The sequence below is a fragment of the Lonchura striata genome, chromosome Z (genome assembly GCF_046129695.1).
Source record: "Lonchura striata isolate bLonStr1 chromosome Z, bLonStr1.mat, whole genome shotgun sequence".
NCBI classification, from domain to species: domain Eukaryota; kingdom Metazoa; phylum Chordata; class Aves; order Passeriformes; family Estrildidae; genus Lonchura; species Lonchura striata.
In genome coordinates, this window is record NC_134642.1 from 35,067,987 (window position 1) to 35,085,556 (window position 17,570).

Genomic DNA, 17,570 nt, shown 5'->3' on the forward strand with positions numbered 1-17,570 from the left:
CTTCCAGACCCCGTGCAACAGGGCGGAGGCTGCGGCGCCTGACGCGGCGGCGCCTGACGCGGCGGCCCCTCGCCCGGCGGGCGGGGCCGGGGCGGGCCCCAGCGTGCTCCGCGGCCGCGCATGCTCCCTGCCGGCTGCGGCGCTGCGCCCGCCGCGGGGCGGCCGCGCTGCCGGGGCTGCGGGCCCTCAGCGCCGGGCCCGGCCTCCCGCTGATCCCGGCTGGGCAGGCTGATGTCCTCATGGGTTTAATTCAGTTTGTTCTTCAGCGTCTTGGTAGGATCCTGCCGCTTCCTTCTGGGCTTTTGCCCTCTCCAACCCCAAAAATGCGCTATAATTATCTGGCCTAAAGATATTTGCTAGATCACCGCATGACGCGTTGCAATTGTCTGGCTCAAAAATATTTGCATGATCACTCCAATAATGTGTTATAATTATCTGACCCAAAAATGCTGGCACTATCAGTTGTTCACAGATAGGCTGGGATCTCCTTTTCCGTGAGACTATACTAAAGGTTTGAGCTGGTGTCTTAGTTCTGCTTCATGCAGTTTTAAACATATAAACTAACACCCAGTATCAAATAACAAGGGGTTTAGGAGATTATAGAATTGTAAGGAATTACAAGTCTTTTAACTTCTCGTCTAGAATGCATAATTCTGTTAGTTGGCAGGGTGTTGTTTGGTAGTGGGTTGGACTTGATGATCTCGGATGACTTGCCCAACCTATTTGATTCTGTGATCCTAACTGCATGCATTGAATTCCTTTATGTATTCACGTATCTGATAGCGTCGTGCAAAACTGGGGAGAAATTATGCAGAGTAATATTTCTAAGTGGTAATTTTAGCCATTTGATTTTTGTTCTGCTCATGCACCATGGCCTCTTAGCTGTTTTCCCAAAAGTATATTTACAGTTTTGATCTAAATATCTTCTTCTGACAGTAATTTAAAGTGTTAACTGTGTGTTCATATAAAATTACTCGGATAATTTCCTTAAATTAAGCATATCTACAAAATTCCATTTTGAGGCTATGGACAGAGATTATGCTCAGTGTTTTGTCTCATGTAAAAAATGTCATGGGAAACCACAACTCAAAGCTGGGTTTCTCTGTCAGCTGTTGTGTTTTACATAAAACCCACATAGAACTTCCCTTCAGGATGTTAATTGTACTGACCACACAGAGGTTTATAAGCGTTTTTATGTGAATTGTTACCCACTTTTCTGTTTTAGCAAGATTGTAACTACACAAGTGCTTTCTGAGATTTATAGGTTGGAAAAATCGACACTGTGTTGTGCTATTTTGTAAAGAGCCTGAAAAGCATCATTTTTCAGGAAGAAAAAAAAGTTTTAGTTTTATATGAAAATGTATAGTTTTAGATTATTTTGGTTGGCCAGAGTTTTGCCTTTTCTGGTCTGATTTCCCTCACAATCTGCAGAATAATTCTGGGAAATTCTGTTGTACCTGGGAATGTGAGTTGATTTTTACACAGGCAGCACTCATTTTTGTCTCAAAAGGAGACTGAAACAGACGTTTTAAAAAGAGCAATTGGACATAGCTCTTGACAAAGGTTAACCTGAAGAAAGTTTTGCATCCTGCTCTTCACTCTGGCTCAAGAAACACATGCTAATACTACCCATAGCAAAAGTGTAAGCCTAACACAGAACTGACATCAACCTCTGTTCCTATATGAATTTCTAGATCTGTCTTTATCTATTCACTAAGGTCCCTAAGTGATGGGGTGGAATTTAAAAAGAGATCCCTGAATGCAACTCAAAAATATTTCATAGGGTGGGAATGTTCTAGGCACAAGAAGAAATCTATGAAAATTGATTGCTCTATCCATTGAAATGCAGTTGTGTAGAAGACTGGAACAGTTGTTTTTGGACTTTGTGTGTTACTATTTTTTAGTTACTATCATGTTCTGGTTTTATTTCTGCCCTTCTTTTGGTTTATGGCCTTTTTTTCTGCTTTCTTTTACAGAGCTTCAAAGCGTAGCTGAAGTTGCTTTTATCTTTGTTATATTTGTTTAAAAATTAATTAAATATATGTTTATTCTTTCTGGATTTTTTTTAATGTTGTTCATATTTCATGTATGCTGTTTTGCCTAATATCAGTGGTTACCGGTGCCTGGTTTGTTTCTATTTAGGATTGAACAAATGGTGTATGGTATTTCCTGCACTGGACTGGGCAGGCTGGATTCAGAAAGTACAGAGGCTCAGCCCTGAGGTATAGACCGTAGACATTTCCTACTGGAGTAAGGCACCTGTGATGGAAAAAAAAATGTTCTCCTAGTCACAGAGGAAGTTTGATTCTGATTACTGGTGTGCTTTCTAAAGGTATGTTGCTACACCACCCCTTCGCAGATTGGATTCTTACACAGCCTTTTTGGTAATTTTAAATTAAATCCAATCTGACATGATGGCCATGTAGAAGAAACATTTGTGAAGAGATTGCCATTTTTTTCCTTAGAAATTGGATTTATTCAGCAATGTCCTGTGTAGCATAAGGTCACCCACCAGAAAACAGCACTTCCATTGTTTCAGGAAATACATTGTTTCAGGAAATGTCTATACATTTCTTCTCTTTTACTTTTTAAAATGTTTTCTAAATAAATTATTCAGTGGGCTTTTTCTTTTCTTACAGAGGCTGACAGTAGTTCTGTCTTGTGGATAATTCTACAACAGACAGGAATGTAAATAACCTGGAAGAAACATTTATGTCTTGTGATATTTATAATATGTTTAAAATCATGAATTGTTGTGTGTCAGCTTAGAAAGTCTTAATACATTCAAAAAGGCCCTTCAGAATAAGAATTTACCTAATAAAGAAGGATTGTCAAGATTTAATACATTGCACAAAAATGGCAAACTCATGGGAAGTATCCATTTTTAGGCAGGATATAGGCTTTAAAACTGTCTGTATAACTTCCCAAAAAGACTAGTATAACAGCTGGGTCAGAACTTCTCTTGCGAAAAGAGGAGTTGTGAAGGTAATGTGGCAGACAATAGAAAAATCCTAAAAGTACCAGCCAACTTCTCTGCTAGAGCACATGCTGAGGAAAAGCTTAGGTAGTTTTGCTCTGTAAGGAGATGGTTTTGATTACTTTGCTTGACTAAATGGTTATTGTCTTTGTGTTTATTATAAATAATGAAGATACTTTAGTGGATTTGGTTTCCTTAAGGTTTATTCTACATTCCAATCTCCAAACGAAACAAGGCATTTCTCAGGAAAGGTTAACAGGGGAATACTACATAAATTAGCAAAGAATGTAAATTAAAGGAGTGGTTTGGATTATAGATTGAAAACTGAATTTTAACAGTTGTTTTATAGAGAAATCTGGGATTTTGAGCATCAGTCTCGTCTCAAGAATCCTCCAAACTTAATCTTTTGTTATTACAGTGTTAAGTATTTCATTGGATTAAAGAATGTACTTAAGATCAGAAGGAATCTTGAAACACATGCAGTGTATTATCATAGAGAAGTTTCAAATTATTTTGTAATATTTAAGATTTCAATAAGTGGTATTAGAGCTCTCCATGTTACTTGTGCTCATTCTAATTAAAACAGGGCAGGTGTTTTAATTCAGAGCTGTGGTGTTCAAGTCAATAACCTAATCGAAATAAAAAATTCCCTGGGAATGTTAAATGCAAGCACTGTATTTAGGGTCTTAGTGCCCAGTTGTAGCTGTGGTAGCAAATGTTTTGTGCAAATGGATTTTCTTTGTTTAATAGTTTTCTTTCTGATCTCTGACATTTACAGAACAGCTGACGATACAAAGGACAATGCACAGTGTGTATCCTGATGATATTTTGTGTGCTGCAACATGGTTCTTGTCATGGCATCTGAGACTGAAAAGGCCCACGCTCTTCTCCAGACTTTCAGCACAGCATCAGTTATTTCCAGTCTAGGTTTGGGGATATTCTGCTTTGTAGCAGACAGACTCCTGCAGTTTTCCTTCATTCAGCAAAATGACTGGCTCCGAGCCTTATCTGATAATGCAGTGCATGGTATACTGGGGATGTGGTCCTGGGCGATAGTGATTGGACTCAGGAAAAAAAGTGACTTCACTGAGGTCACTCTGGCTGGTTTCCTTGCCTCTGTCATTGATGTGGACCACTTCTTTCTTGCTGGATCTCTGTCATTAAAGGTAAGTCAACAGATCAGTAACTTGTTAATTTATCACTGTTTATGTTGTTGTTCTTCTACAATGTCCTAGACAAAAAATCCATTGATAATTTAATAAAATACATTTCATAGATATACAGGAGTTATGTTTTTATGCAGTTGTTACAAATTTAAAAGCCATAAAAATATTTTACATCTAGTGTTCAGGTTCTGCTTCTTAGAAAGGAAAAAAGAGAGTTTTGCACATGTACATGCTATTCTACATATATCATGTAGTTGCTTTGTTATCCAGCTTAAGGAGTGCAGTGCTGCCTTGCACACTTTTTTGGATGAGGTGGATTATTCCACTTCTCTTTACAGTAAGGGTTAGAAATATCTGAAATGTGGGGTAGAAATATCAGAAACATAAATGATAGAGCTTCTGTTTAATTTAATTGAGTCATTATGAGTAATACATTGGTTTTAGCCAGCTCTAGGTATTTCTCCTACAAACAAGCTATATGTGAGCTGTCACATTTAAAAAGGCAGTCTGACTTGCATTTAAATACATTTCATTGAGAAAAAAAAAATAAAAGCCCAAACCAAAAAATAGTAGGAAAGCAAGTATCAGCTTATTAATAAAATTAAAAGGTGAATTGGCTCCTCTAAAGAAGTGAATGGATTATCATCTATTTGCAGAACTGCTTGTTAGGACAGAGTTTCTCAATAAGATTATTCTCTAATCTTACTGAGAATATGGCACTCTTTTCCAGTAGTTTTCTTCCTCTAGTTTGCTGGGAAGGGAAGGAAATCCTGTTTTTTATATTCATGTAAGTAAAGAATAACAAAGGTTTATCAATTTTTAAAAATATTTAGGTGACAGCTAAGTGCAAGAGGCAAATATTGCTTTTAGCTGAGATGTAAAAATCAGACTTACAATGGAAAAATAGTTTTTGTTTACGTACAGTATCACTATTTATTGTAGAGAAAAGATGCCTCTTATTTATGCATTTGGTCAGTTTTCCCCTCTTGGCTTTACCAATGCTGAGGAGAAAGGGAAGAACTGGGTCCCTCAACATGCTGGCCACATTCCCAGTGCAGTCCAGGATACCACTGACCACCATTTTGCTGCATGGACAGCTGGGCTCCGGCATATCCTGGTCCCTGGCATCATTCTCCCCTAAGCAACCCCTAGTTCTCCCCTTTTCTGTGCTTCTTATATGTGGAAATGCTGTACAATTATAAGACTATGTAAAGAAAAGGAAAGTTAGCTTGGTTGATTAATGGATCATATAATATTATTACTGAATAACAATATAGCATAGGATTTATCTACTCCTTATCTCTAATTATTCTCATCTGTTTTTTCTTATTTTAAAATCAGCGAATGCAAGTTAATGAATGGCTAGCTATTAGAAAGTATTAAAATTTTAACGCTGCTTTTTCATGCATTTGAGATGATTATTAGTGTTTTTCTCAATTACAACCGCTAGATGTCACACCTCACCGATGTCAGTTTGAGAAGTGGACTGTTGAATTGTGTTATGGAACTGGGAGGTGACCTGCCACTTGGTAGTGAGGCAAGGTTAAATATCCTTACACCTTCCATGATGGGGAACGTTTATGTAGCTTAGCCTATCCCTACTATGTGAAACCAAGTAAATTTTTGTAATTTTGTGACTTAATTTCTTCTTGTGTTGTTTTAGTTCCCAAGCAGATAGCAGTTCATTTTCTAACTGCTGATGACAGTTAGATGTAGTTCTCTTGTTGTTTAACTTTTTTTTTTTTTTTTTTTCTTTTTTTTTTTTTTTTAGCAGAAGACAGCTGATTTCTGTGCTCTCCCCCAAAATGTTTTTCAAATCAGCAGCACAAAACATTCCATATATTAAGTGGGCTAATAAAGGAAATAATCTGGTGTAGGTCTCTTGACTCTTAGAGCAAAAGCATCATTAAAATTTGCAAAGCCAATGTGCTTTGCAAAGGCTCCCTTCTCAACTAAATTACTTTAAAAAAAAAATCTTAAGGAAATAAATTTATGTTTTCTAAATCTCATACTATTTTTCCTCTCTCCTATGTATTGCATTTTTGCCTAAATTACCTCTAAAGGGTCCAGTCCAAAACCATCAGTAGTATTTTAGGTGAGACTCCATTTGAGGTAAATACTATAGTTTAATTCCTTTCAATGGCACAAATATACAATGCTTCTGTCCTATTAAAAAAGAATCATAATCTGTTACAGGTTTTTTCTTCTTGTAGTTCCATCAGAGTCCCTTTGGTTTGTGATGTAACGTAATCCCCATAAACCTTTCTTCTTTGGCCAGATAGATCTGATTGCAATATGTAATTTTTCTTTCGTTGGCTTAATATGATGTGCCTGTCAGTTTCTTGGCATAATTTCAAGCTGTCACCTATATTATTTATTGCTTCATGGAATACTTTTTCACTACATATTTGGTAGTTACAGTCCCATTCTTTATCTTTAAATTGCATGGTTGAGAGTAACTGCTTTAAGAGACTAACATGTTTACTGCTTTTGCAACACATTACTAAATAACTAATAAATTAATAAGTCTAATTAACCAACCACACCACTATTGCTAATTTGTACCAATAGTATATTTCACATTACTGTACACAATCACCTATAAAGCTCATCATTATCACTTTTAAATCTGATGACGAGTTATTTTTTCTGGAGTAATCTTTCTATGCAGCACAAGGCGGTGCTGCCTTCTACCTCCAATTGCTACCTTCACACTACTCTAGTCACCTACTTCTATTCCTGCTGATGCCACTCAGCACTTGGATTGTTTGGCCATTGGTCTGTTTTTCATGGTTATCATTATTTTTCTGCAGTATTCAGGGTAAATAGTCACCTGTGGTATTTGTATATTTGCTCTGATAAATACTTGTGTACTGAGTACCACGTGATCTGACCTTTTGCCCACATTATTTTTGCAACAAGTATGAAGTCTACAATGACTCCACTACTTGGAATTTGTAGTTCTTTGTGCTCCACGTGGTTTTCACTGTGCACACAAGTACAGAAGAACCTGTCTCACTGATTACTCCTGCAGCCTGTTGTCAGTCAGGAGTGCTGGTATGACATGATGGGCTGCTCCCAGACTCCACCAGGATTGTAACCCAGACACTCATGTTGCAGAACAGACACACAGAAGTTGCTGTCTTGTTGCTAAAGACTCACCAAATTTTAGAAGCGTAGAACATGTAGTCAGTGGCAAATATACATAACACTGCTGGGAAATGTGCCACCCCTGATTAATCTGGGCCATACAGAAGCATTTCTGGAACTAGAGATTAAGCTTTGCACAAGCACAATTGATGTAGCATTGGATATGTTACTATATTGTTAATATTACTATTATATATTACATTGAATATGTTACTATGAACTAAAGACTTTGGGCTTGTGAAGCATCTTGGAGTATCAGTGAGGGAGCATCTGTTGTTACATAACATCCATGGTGTCACCATGAGCATTAAAGCAGAAAATTTGCGTGGGTTCTTCTGCGTGCAATTATTGTCTCCTGTCTCCAGCTGCTCATTGTAGTGAAAGAGGCTGGAGGAGCAGCAACTGCAAGATGATCTTGCATCTGATTGCATATATAGGCAAATTGAAAAGGTCATTTACAAATAAATTCTGTTTGCTACTTTTTCCAGCAAGTTTAACATGGAAAAGGCTTGATTTTCTGGTATTTTGCAGTGATTTTTTTGTTTTGTTTGTTGTTGTTTCTTTGGTTTTTTGTGGGTTTTGGGGTTTTTTTAAAGATCTGGTGCTTTCTAAAGGCAAACAAGTTTGCCTGTTAGGAGAAAGAGAGTATAGCAGCTTATATTAGCAAACAGAACTACCTGTCAGTCTTCAGGGTTTGTCAACTCAAGGATGTAAGTTCCTTTAGTCACAGAATGTAAAACAGGAAACAGACTGTTCTCTCAGACCTTGAACAACAGCATATCAGAAGCTTGATGGCTGTACTGCAGTTACAGATTAGGACCTTCTCTTGCTGAAATTGAATACTCAGGTTTGCTATATTAAGAACCCTGCCATCTGAAATTTATATGGAAAGAATTTAAGCATCACCTTGGCACCAATATGATAAACTGAGTACATTAGTAACATTAAAATTTTCCTTACTCACTGTGTTGCTGTTGGCATATAATCTTAATAGGCCAGAGGAAAAAAACTAATTTGGACTTCAGTATTGCTTTTTTTTTCAAAATGCAGAAGTAGAGGCCAGTCAATAGATTATATGCCAAAACATACCACTATTCCGTTTTTTTCAAAATTAAATTAGTATGTACTTTTGAGCCTCTTATTGACAGTTAGAAAAATCAGATTCTTTGTAAGGCAGGTGATAAACAGTTTCACCATCACAAGATTATTCTACCTTAATCCATGAACGATCTGCTTATGTGAAAGAGATCTGAAGTTGAAGAAAATACATCTTTTGCTCCAACTTAAAGGAAATGGGTCCACAACATTAAGAGTTAAAAATTGTTGCATTTGTGAGCTTTTAAATCCCATTACCTGATCAGGAGTCACGGACAATCATGTGGTGGGAAGCTAATAGAACAAAGCTTCCTGCAAGCCTTTTAAGGTTGTGGTTTAAAGCATGACCTGTTGTATTTCAAGGTAGCCCATAACTTCCCATCTCTAATCAGTTAATAAACTGGCTAAGGCAACATCAGTTTCCTTGCAGAGACCATAATGTTCCATGCAGTTATCTAAATTATGCATGAACGTGATAAACCTATTCCAGAGTCCCACTGTCCGGCCCTCTTGCGGTTGAATCCTGCAAAGAGTAATACATCTGAAGAATGTACAGGTTAGAGATACTTTGTTTGCCTTCTGCAGTAGGTGCAGTGAGGGATGTGTCCAACCCAGCAAAGATACACTGTCACCTTATATCTGTGGGGCCTTGTTACAGGTTTTCTGAGTGTCCCCCAATAATGAATTGAGCCAAGGAATATCACATCAGCACTTCTGTGGACCTTCTGGTAGCGTGCTGTTGTTTCTCCTGCACTTACAGATACAATAATCTACTTATTTGTCAAACAGAAATCCAAAATACCATTACGTGGGTATTTTTGAATGGGTTTGAATTGTGTTGTTGCTAATGAGTATAAGCACAGAATACCTTCTCAGACATGTATATTCAATAGACATTATCACTTCTTAAAATGGCTAAATCTAATCTCACTAGCTAGATATTCACCTTACTAAAACCAAATATCAAGCTTTTAACTGAGTTACTGTTAAACAAGTTGTTGATATAAAACCCCAGTCACAAATGTTTCAGATCTTGGTTTATGAACTTTGTTTTGCCTGTCTATGAAGAATACTGTCTCAAGGTGATCAAAATACATGTAACTTTGCCAATATTTTTGTCCTATTGAAAATTACTTTTGTGTTTTAAACACTGTGCAACTAAACTAACTTTACAGGTTACAACTGTAGTCAAATACAAGATGTATTTTTGGGAGTAAATGCCATTAAAGCACATGATTTATTTCAAGTAAAACATACTAAATATTTCAAGTGTATTGCGTGGTTGTTTTCCTTTTAATTGTCTTGAAATTAAATACATATAATCAGTGCAGCAGATTATACAAGTTCCTTGGTACCACCTGACTGTGACAAACAGGATTCCTCATCCCTCTCCCTTCCTGTTTTGCTGATGATAGTATGTAGTAAGATGCATGATTCGTATCATACAGTAGAGCCTGGGCAGCAGACAACTCTCATGCATAAAATTGGCTTTAAATTAAGTGCAATGGAAAGGAACAGTATGTTTTTCTTTCTGCTTCCACTTAAGTTACCTGACAATGCATCTCTAAACACTCATGAAACTTTTCTTCTCTTGTCACTGTTGTAGCCATTGGTTGTAATATTTTTCTCTTCTTCAGGCTGCTCTGACTCTTCCACGGAGACCACTTCTTCATTGTTCTACTGTGATTCCTGTGGTGGCTCTGACATTAAAGTTTATCATGCAGCTTTTCAGGCTTAAGGACTCGTGGTGCTTTCTTCCGTGGATGTTGTTCATATCCTGGACTTCTCATCATGTCCGTGACGGGGTTCGTCATGGCCTCTGGATCTGCCCGTTTGGAAAAACTCCTCCCTTGCCATATTGGCTGTATGTGGCAATTACAGCATCTTTACCTCATCTGTGTTCATTTATTATGTATTTAACGGGCACTAGAGAATTAATGTCCATAAAACATGGAATCCGCATTGATGTATAGGAATAATGGCTTTTTAAGGTTGTTTGTGCTAGCACATGGAATGACCTGCCTGTCTGTCACTGAAGGGTTTCTTTGTGTTTCCTACACCTTCTGAATTAGGCATTTTAAGGTTGTGGAACCAATTACAGCTCTTGTGTCAATTCCTTGTGGCCATAGAACCTATTTAGTGAATGATAATAATTTTATATGTGTACATTTTCCTTGTACAGTGTGTGGTCTTCCATGATAGTTCAGGTATAGTGAGCTGATTATAACTTACTTAGTTCTTCTCTGTAGTAATTACATTACATTTTACTGTTATGGTGCCATTCATTTGATCACCATTCACTTTGGATTTGTATCCTGCCTCTGGAGAATACATTTCATCCAGATAGTATTTGTATAGCACTTTAAAAATGTGAAGTTCTATATAAATGCTAGGTATTAATAATGTATGGCAATTCTAAAAAAAAAATCCCTCAGCCTTTCAAATATATTAATATGTTAGCAGTCCTGCTAGATTCTTGTATTCAACCATTTTAAAAGAAATACCACATGTATTTCACACTATCTATCCACACCTCTTTGAACCTGTAATCACAGAGTATTTTACTAAATTGTATGTCTCCCTGTAGTTGCATGTTACTAAATTTGCAGATAATTACTAGCTTCACAATTAGAAAGGAGTAGACAGTTCAGTTATAGTATTATGGTGTGTTGGCCAAATTGTTTAATTTTTTAAAATACACTAATTATGAATACTGTTTAATTTGGAACCAAGGAATTTTAGTAAATATTTAAGAATCATGTGAAGATTCAGGGAGACACAAGAAAATAAAAATTGCTTGTAACACAGGTTTGCTTAAAGACATTACTACTCAGTAAAGCATTTTCTATTAAGTGCAATATCATCCTCATAAGTGTAAAATAAAATGCATTGTTATTATTATTATTAGTGCTGTTATAATACAGAAATATAAATTTCCTCATAAAGAAGATCCATAAGGAAAGTGTTATTATGCTGCAGTTTATGAGGTAGTAATTTGCACTATGGACTATTCAGTTTTCATTTATAGACATCTCTCAGAAAGAGTCCCAAATTAAAAGTTGTCTGGTCTTGTCTAACTAGACAAGATTGTCTAGACTTGTGTAGTTTATGATGTACTGGCTGAGAATGTCTATAAATAATTTTTAAATTTTTTATTCACTGCCCATTAAAGAAAGGGGCCTTAACTACTCCAGCTTGTGATGAATAGCTGTCAAAGGGGATCATTTTTATGGAACTGCATGTATAAGGTAGCATGTGTTTAACTTAGGTTACCAAGAGGTGTAAGGGTTTACATGATGTGTACATTTACATTATTAAATGTATATTAGAATAAAGTGTAAAAAAAAAGTATTAAATGACATGCCTGTTGTAATGAGTACCAGAAACTTTCTTTGGCTGCAGAATACTTAAGGCTCTTTGCAGCATTCTATGCTAATCATGGAAAATGTTGCACCTCTTTAAGGTGTGTCTTTATGCCAGAAGAATAATCCCAGTCCTGTCTGTTCTTCATGTTATAAATGTATGCCAACACAAACTTGTCTGATAGTACAGTGGGCCTGTCTAGCCTTTATTATAAAATTAATATAAGGTTTCTTTGTTGGAAAGATTGAAAGAGCAAAACATTCCTTAGAGAGTTATTCTCATGCTGTGGATTTCTGTCCTTTAGAGTTTTCCAGAAATAGCATAAGAAGTGTCCTCCTTTAGAGCCCTCAGATCGAAATTGGTTTTCATCCAAAGGCATGATGGTTTACTAGAGGAGCATTGCTCACTCATTTACTTCTATCCTGTATGTTAAACTGCATTATTGGCTACAGAATGCCAATAATGAATAAATTTTGTGCAAGGGGTTAACACTGAAGCCCATGTAGAAAATTTTCTGTATTCTTGTTTCATGGTATAATATTTATATAATTTTGTGCTTTATCTAGATTATTGGCAAAGGGAAATGTATATAGGAGCAACGTATAGAATTACACTTTCTCACTTTCAGACTGTAGCTGTAGCATTTCTGGAAACTGTATGTCTACCCACAGTCCTTAAGATCAGTACTCTACTGTTCTAGTTATGTTTAAGGACCAGTTAATGGGTACATCTTCAGTAGTTTAAAACTATGTATTTTCATTCTCATTATGTCTAGATCTAGACACAGCAATAGGTGAACCCCAGTCAGACACATGTTGGGGAAAGTAGCAAGTACTTTGTACCATGACTTCTTTCCCTGCAGATAGACATGGCAGTCTCACACCTCAACCTGACATTTAGGCAGCCTTAGCTGAGGCCATCAGCAGCTTTTCAAGGTAAACTGACACGTGGCATGTACTGCTGTAATTTGTGGGTGCCAGGGTAGAGTACAAAGGGGAAGTTAGGTGTTTCAGCCTGTGTGTTCTGGGCAGAGTGGGAGCTACAGAGATTATAGAGAAGCCCCCCCTCGTTGAGTCACAAGGCACAGACAGTGCCCTCTTGCTTTCTAAACTCCTCATAGAGGCCTCTGGGTGCAGCTGGATCCAGCCTTAGCCCAGACCCTGTCAGTGGTTTATGCTGATGGATTAATTGAACCTTTTCACAGCTTTGTCCCACAGGATTAAGGATGACAAACCAGAAGTACCTACATAAAAATAAATTAGAGTTATTATTAGAGTTATAACTTACTATGATAATGATGAGACTAAAAGATCTTAATCAGAATTATTTACTACACAGTGTAGGTAGCTATAACTACTAGTCTAGTTCAGTCCACTATTTTTGAAGCAATATTGAAGCAATTATATCCAAGGGAGCAAAAGAAATTATGAAGTAGAGATTGATTTTACTCACCCATACCAATGACTGTGGGCAAATCTCTTTCTTTCAGCTTTGAGGTGTAACCTTGAATCAAATCCCAATTCAAGGAAGGAATCTCCAGAAAAATTGTTGGAAGACCCTCCCCACTAATTAATAAATGGGAAGATTTCCAGGCCAGCTGTGTCAGTTCAACATCTTCAGATAAGTTAGCAGTACTAATAGTACCACTTGTTTGTTGCTTTATCCAGTACTTTACCAGGTCTGCCACAGCTTCACCTTTCTGTCAAGAGTGTTTAGCTCTGGGATTGATAAATCAGGCTGGTTTCAGCATTATTGAGCACCAAAAGCACCAGGACAACCCCCTCCTCAAATCACAGTTGATAACTTTGCAAACAGGGCATTATTCCTGCTGCTTTACTGCCATCCAGGCAGAGCATCCTGCTACACCTCCTTACCCACCACCTGCCTGCTACAGGTAAATTGCCCAACAATTCCTTATCAGTGTTTCATGTGCATTTCAAATTCACTGATGTTTCCAGCTATGCATCAACACCATGTCTAGCAAAACCATAACAAAAATAAATCAAGATACTAAAAGTATAATGACTTTGTGCTTTACTGCATGCATTACTGTAACAGGTAAGTGTAAAATACAAAAAGCAGGTGAATTGCACAAAACATGGCTTGCCAAGTCAAGCTAATGATGTTGTGCACAATGTATGATACATAGATATGTATGATACATATCACTAAAATGTTAGTTTTTTCAGCGATTCTTTTAATAAACCAATCTAAAAATTTTCCATGTATTTTCAAGTTGAACTTAAAAAGTTGAACAAAGTTTTGGGTTTTTGTGACTTACTTTGTTAGAACTGCGTGGTTTATTTTTTCTTGCTTTGATGGATTTTTGCTGTAAAAAATAGGTACTAATAGCCCAAGTTAAAGAAAGATGTTAGACTGTTTCTTCTCCCCAGTTGTGGAGAAATAAGATAAAATTCCTCCTAATTGCCTAGTGGCCTTAACAGAATGTGTGAACGTGTTTTCTATAGCTTTGTATTCTACTTTAAAATCAAATCTGTATTTTCACCTAATTGTTGGTATCACTTTTTACTACAGTGCAGTATATATTATATCATGTGCCCTTAATTAGATATTGGTAAGCGAATTACTCATAATTGATCTCATGTCCCAAGGAAAATGATGCTAAGTATATTGACTTTCTCCGCTAATGGAAATAAAGTTCCACAAAGAGAGAGAAGGGGTTAAAACTCAGTCTGAAGGACATATTAGTACACAGTTAATTTTGGACACATGGTTTTTTTCCATTACTGTTAGGATGAAGCTAAGTGATGAAATGCATCAGAAGAGTACATGTCTGTTTGTGTAATTGAGCCAATCTATATTCTGTCAATTATATAAATTTATTCAGGACAGAAGAAATTTTGAGCCCACAAACTAAGTTTTGTTTCCCTGTTACAGGCAGACCTTGCATTGAAGCAAAAGAAGAGCTGTCAAATGGAAGTACCCTTTGTGTTCATCACAAAGCAGGTGCCTTCAGTTCGTTCTTAAAATTTCCCAAATTTTACACTCTCTGCATTGAATTTTTGAATTTATATTTTCAAATTGTATATTTGAATGCTGTATTGTAGAATGGTTTCCTCTTATTTAAACATTCTGTTAAACAGTACTTGTGTTTTTGTATATGCATATATATATACATCTATGTATATGTAAATATATATATCACACACTGATACATACATATCCTTCCTTCTGTGTTCATATAATGTAGGGTGAGCTGCGCTCCAGAACGGTTTAGGTGAATAGAGAGGAGAGATCTCTGGAAGCTGCTCTTGGGATATCAGGTTTATTAGGGATGCAGAAAGGTCCTGCTTGGAGCTGCCAGACACAGCACGTGGCGAGGCTTGAGGGGATGGGGGAGGGGAGAGGCAAAAGGATGCTCTAGGACAGGGTGGAGGTCCTAAGAGGGGGAAGATCCAAGAGGAGGGGAAGTTCCAAGAGGCTGTGTGACCCCTCGGAGCCCCTCGGGGCTTCAAGGTGGGCTGGAACAAGGCTCAGGCCAATGGGGTTACAGGCACTTGATGTTTTAGGGAGGGTACAGGTGCAGGGTGAACCATACATTTTGGGGGGTGAGATGGAACAGTCCACTTGACCCCTGGACCCATCCGTAGGCAAGGGCATTGTCCAGCCAGCAGGGAGGACCATTCTCATCCTGGCTGTATTATTTATAAATTATTATATTTACCCATCCTTCCCAACAATATAGTAATTTTCCTTTTGTTTAGCCAATTTTGTATTGGCTTTTCCTGGAATGAGGAGAAGTGTTTGTCTCAGTGCCTGGGGAAAACAAGCCATACTACAACTTAGCAGAAACATTTTAGTGCAAGGAAATCTTCAGAATATTGAAAACAAGAAAAGAGATTATACTGTCCTTTTGATGGAAGCATTCAGTAGGTTTGTAGGCACTTCTTGAAAACATTCATTTAATCAAAAGTAATAGACTGAAAACATTTGTCTTAGTAAATATGAGTGAACAATCTGCATGAAATTGGATTTTTATAATGAAACTGTTACAGGGATAATTGGCTGAGTTGCTGTTACTATATCCACCACAGAAATAACTCCTTTGGCCTAGGAATATTAGTAATAACCCTGGAGCTTTTCTCATGTTGCCAAAGGAATTTAGTCTTACTTTGATCTCATTTTTCCATTTAAAAATTAAATTGAGCAAGGGTTTCTTACCTGGTGTGGAGTAATTTTCTTAAACAGCTGTCCAGTCATTCACATCAGTTTTTACAAATGAGCCAAAGAAGCTCAGTACAGTAACTGTGCAAAATAAATTAAAGATAGTGGTCATAATATGGACATAAGGAGTTTAGAAAGTAGAATGCTTCTAGTTTCACATTTCCATTCAAATTGCTGATTATCAAAACCACCTCCTTTTTATGTAATACTGCCAGCAATTTAGAAGTAAAGTTTGAGATGACTGCTCTAAAAATTTGAGGTTTTTCTGGGCCAAGTGAATACCATAAGATTCGAGTAGTAAGGCTTAATGAATGTATTTCCAACAAAATCATCTGTGTTATCTTGTTCATGTAGCTGTATACAATATGTAGATACAAACACTCAGTTATTTCCTGGTCTTTTTGTGGAAGTATGGTTGTGGTTTGGGGAGAAAATGCTCTAGCTAGCATTACTTTTTGTTTCATTAGTCCTTGTGGAAATAGATCTTCCCTTCTATTTCATATGTTTTGTTAAGGTGAAAGTTTGAGCGCTTTGTCATTGTCTTCTGTGTGAGTATTCTGTATGCCTTGCACAACATAAATAAGCAAAGCAGAGACACTCAGAACTTTAAAAATGTGTGCACATGATTTATTTGTATTTTTCCCCCATGGTGAAAAATAGTTCCACATGCTTTAGCATCATGCATCTTGCATTTAAATATCTGTATAAATGTTGACCAAATGGCATTTCTAGTAATTTTATATGGCTGCAGAGACACTGTTAGTGTTTCATGTGCTCTCCTGGTGCTTGACTTAACTCAGGTTGGATTATAAGCATGATCCTACTGCCTCAAGTGTACCAGATTGCTCAGCTAGGTGTAGCAAATGTAAGTGGTAGACATCTGTCTGGTAGTAAACAATCATAGAGACCCTTTCTATTCAGTGTGTGACTGCTCAGTCTATTTGGTGGTGCTTAAAATATGATTTATATCTTCCTCAGAAAGATGTATGCTTCTGGTGTACTGAATTGCCTTCCAGTCATCACAGATTGTTCTAACTAGATGGTACATTAATATCATTGGGATTGTAGATTGGGCTTGTCTTCCTATCCTTCATGTGATTTCCCCTTGCTGGAGAAGAAAAATGTTTCTTCAAGAACTATATCCAGGTGTTCTTTGATGTGTAACATAATAATGTAAACATTAAAAAGTGAAACAACTAGAGGCAGTTTTCAAGAAGCATTGATGCTATAGTTACTTCTGGACTAGCATATTTCAGTAAAGGGATGACCAGCTTTTTAAAATTAGTTTTGACTTTTAAAATGCAGATGAGACATTTATTGTAAAGTCAGATAATTTTGTGAACATCTGTCCAAATACAGGAGTGTCTCTTTGAAAGATTTCACAGTTTCAGTGAGAATATTTATCATGGCTGAAGTTTCTAGTGCTAAATCTTTGCTTCAGTTTACTATTTGTTCTAGATTCAGTGTATGGAGACTTAGGCTAGGAACTGTTAAAAGTTTAATCTGTTAAAAGTTTGCACCTTTTTCTCCCTTGAAACTTGACACAGAAGAGGCTCTGTTTAAGTTTACTAAAGTAGAGCTAGTATTAGGTGGTCTAGCTTGCAGTCTCTGTGGTAATATAGAAAAGCTGACCA

The 17,570-nt window shown here is 37.0% G+C and overlaps 2 protein-coding genes across 4 annotated transcripts in view; both read left to right on the top strand.

Annotated features, from left to right (window-relative positions):
* The window catches only part of FGF10 (fibroblast growth factor 10), a 525,855-nt gene that overhangs the window by 302,171 nt on the left and 206,114 nt on the right, over window positions 1–17,570 (top strand). The gene's annotated exons all lie outside the window — the stretch shown is intronic.
* On the top strand, window positions 147–14,924 carry TMEM267 (transmembrane protein 267). 3 transcript variants are annotated; one of them, XM_021553912.2, is made up of 5 exons: window positions 147–273; window positions 2,143–2,332; window positions 3,756–4,143; window positions 10,026–10,252; window positions 13,241–14,924. In XM_021553912.2, the coding sequence occupies exons 3-5, from the start codon at window positions 3,820–3,822 to the stop codon at window positions 13,251–13,253; spliced, it is 564 nt and encodes a 187-aa protein (XP_021409587.1). In that variant the 5' UTR covers window positions 147–273; window positions 2,143–2,332; window positions 3,756–3,819; the 3' UTR covers window positions 13,254–14,924. The 3 variants fall into 3 exon arrangements, with proteins under 3 accessions (XP_021409587.1, XP_021409584.1, XP_021409585.1); XM_021553909.2 differs by having other exon boundaries at window positions 10,026–14,924; XM_021553910.2 differs by lacking the exon at window positions 147–273 and having other exon boundaries at window positions 280–2,332; window positions 10,026–14,924.

What these genes read in the sequence shown, in the direction of transcription:
- TMEM267 (XM_021553909.2), top strand. Translation starts at nt 3,820, where the DNA reads ATGGTTCTTGTCATGGCATCTGAGACTGAAAAGGCCCACGCTCTTCTC. An exon ending in CTGGATCTCTGTCATTAAAG is followed by an intron (nt 4,144 to 10,025) that starts GTAAGTCAACAG and finishes TCTCTTCTTCAG; the next exon opens with GCTGCTCTGACTCTTCCACG.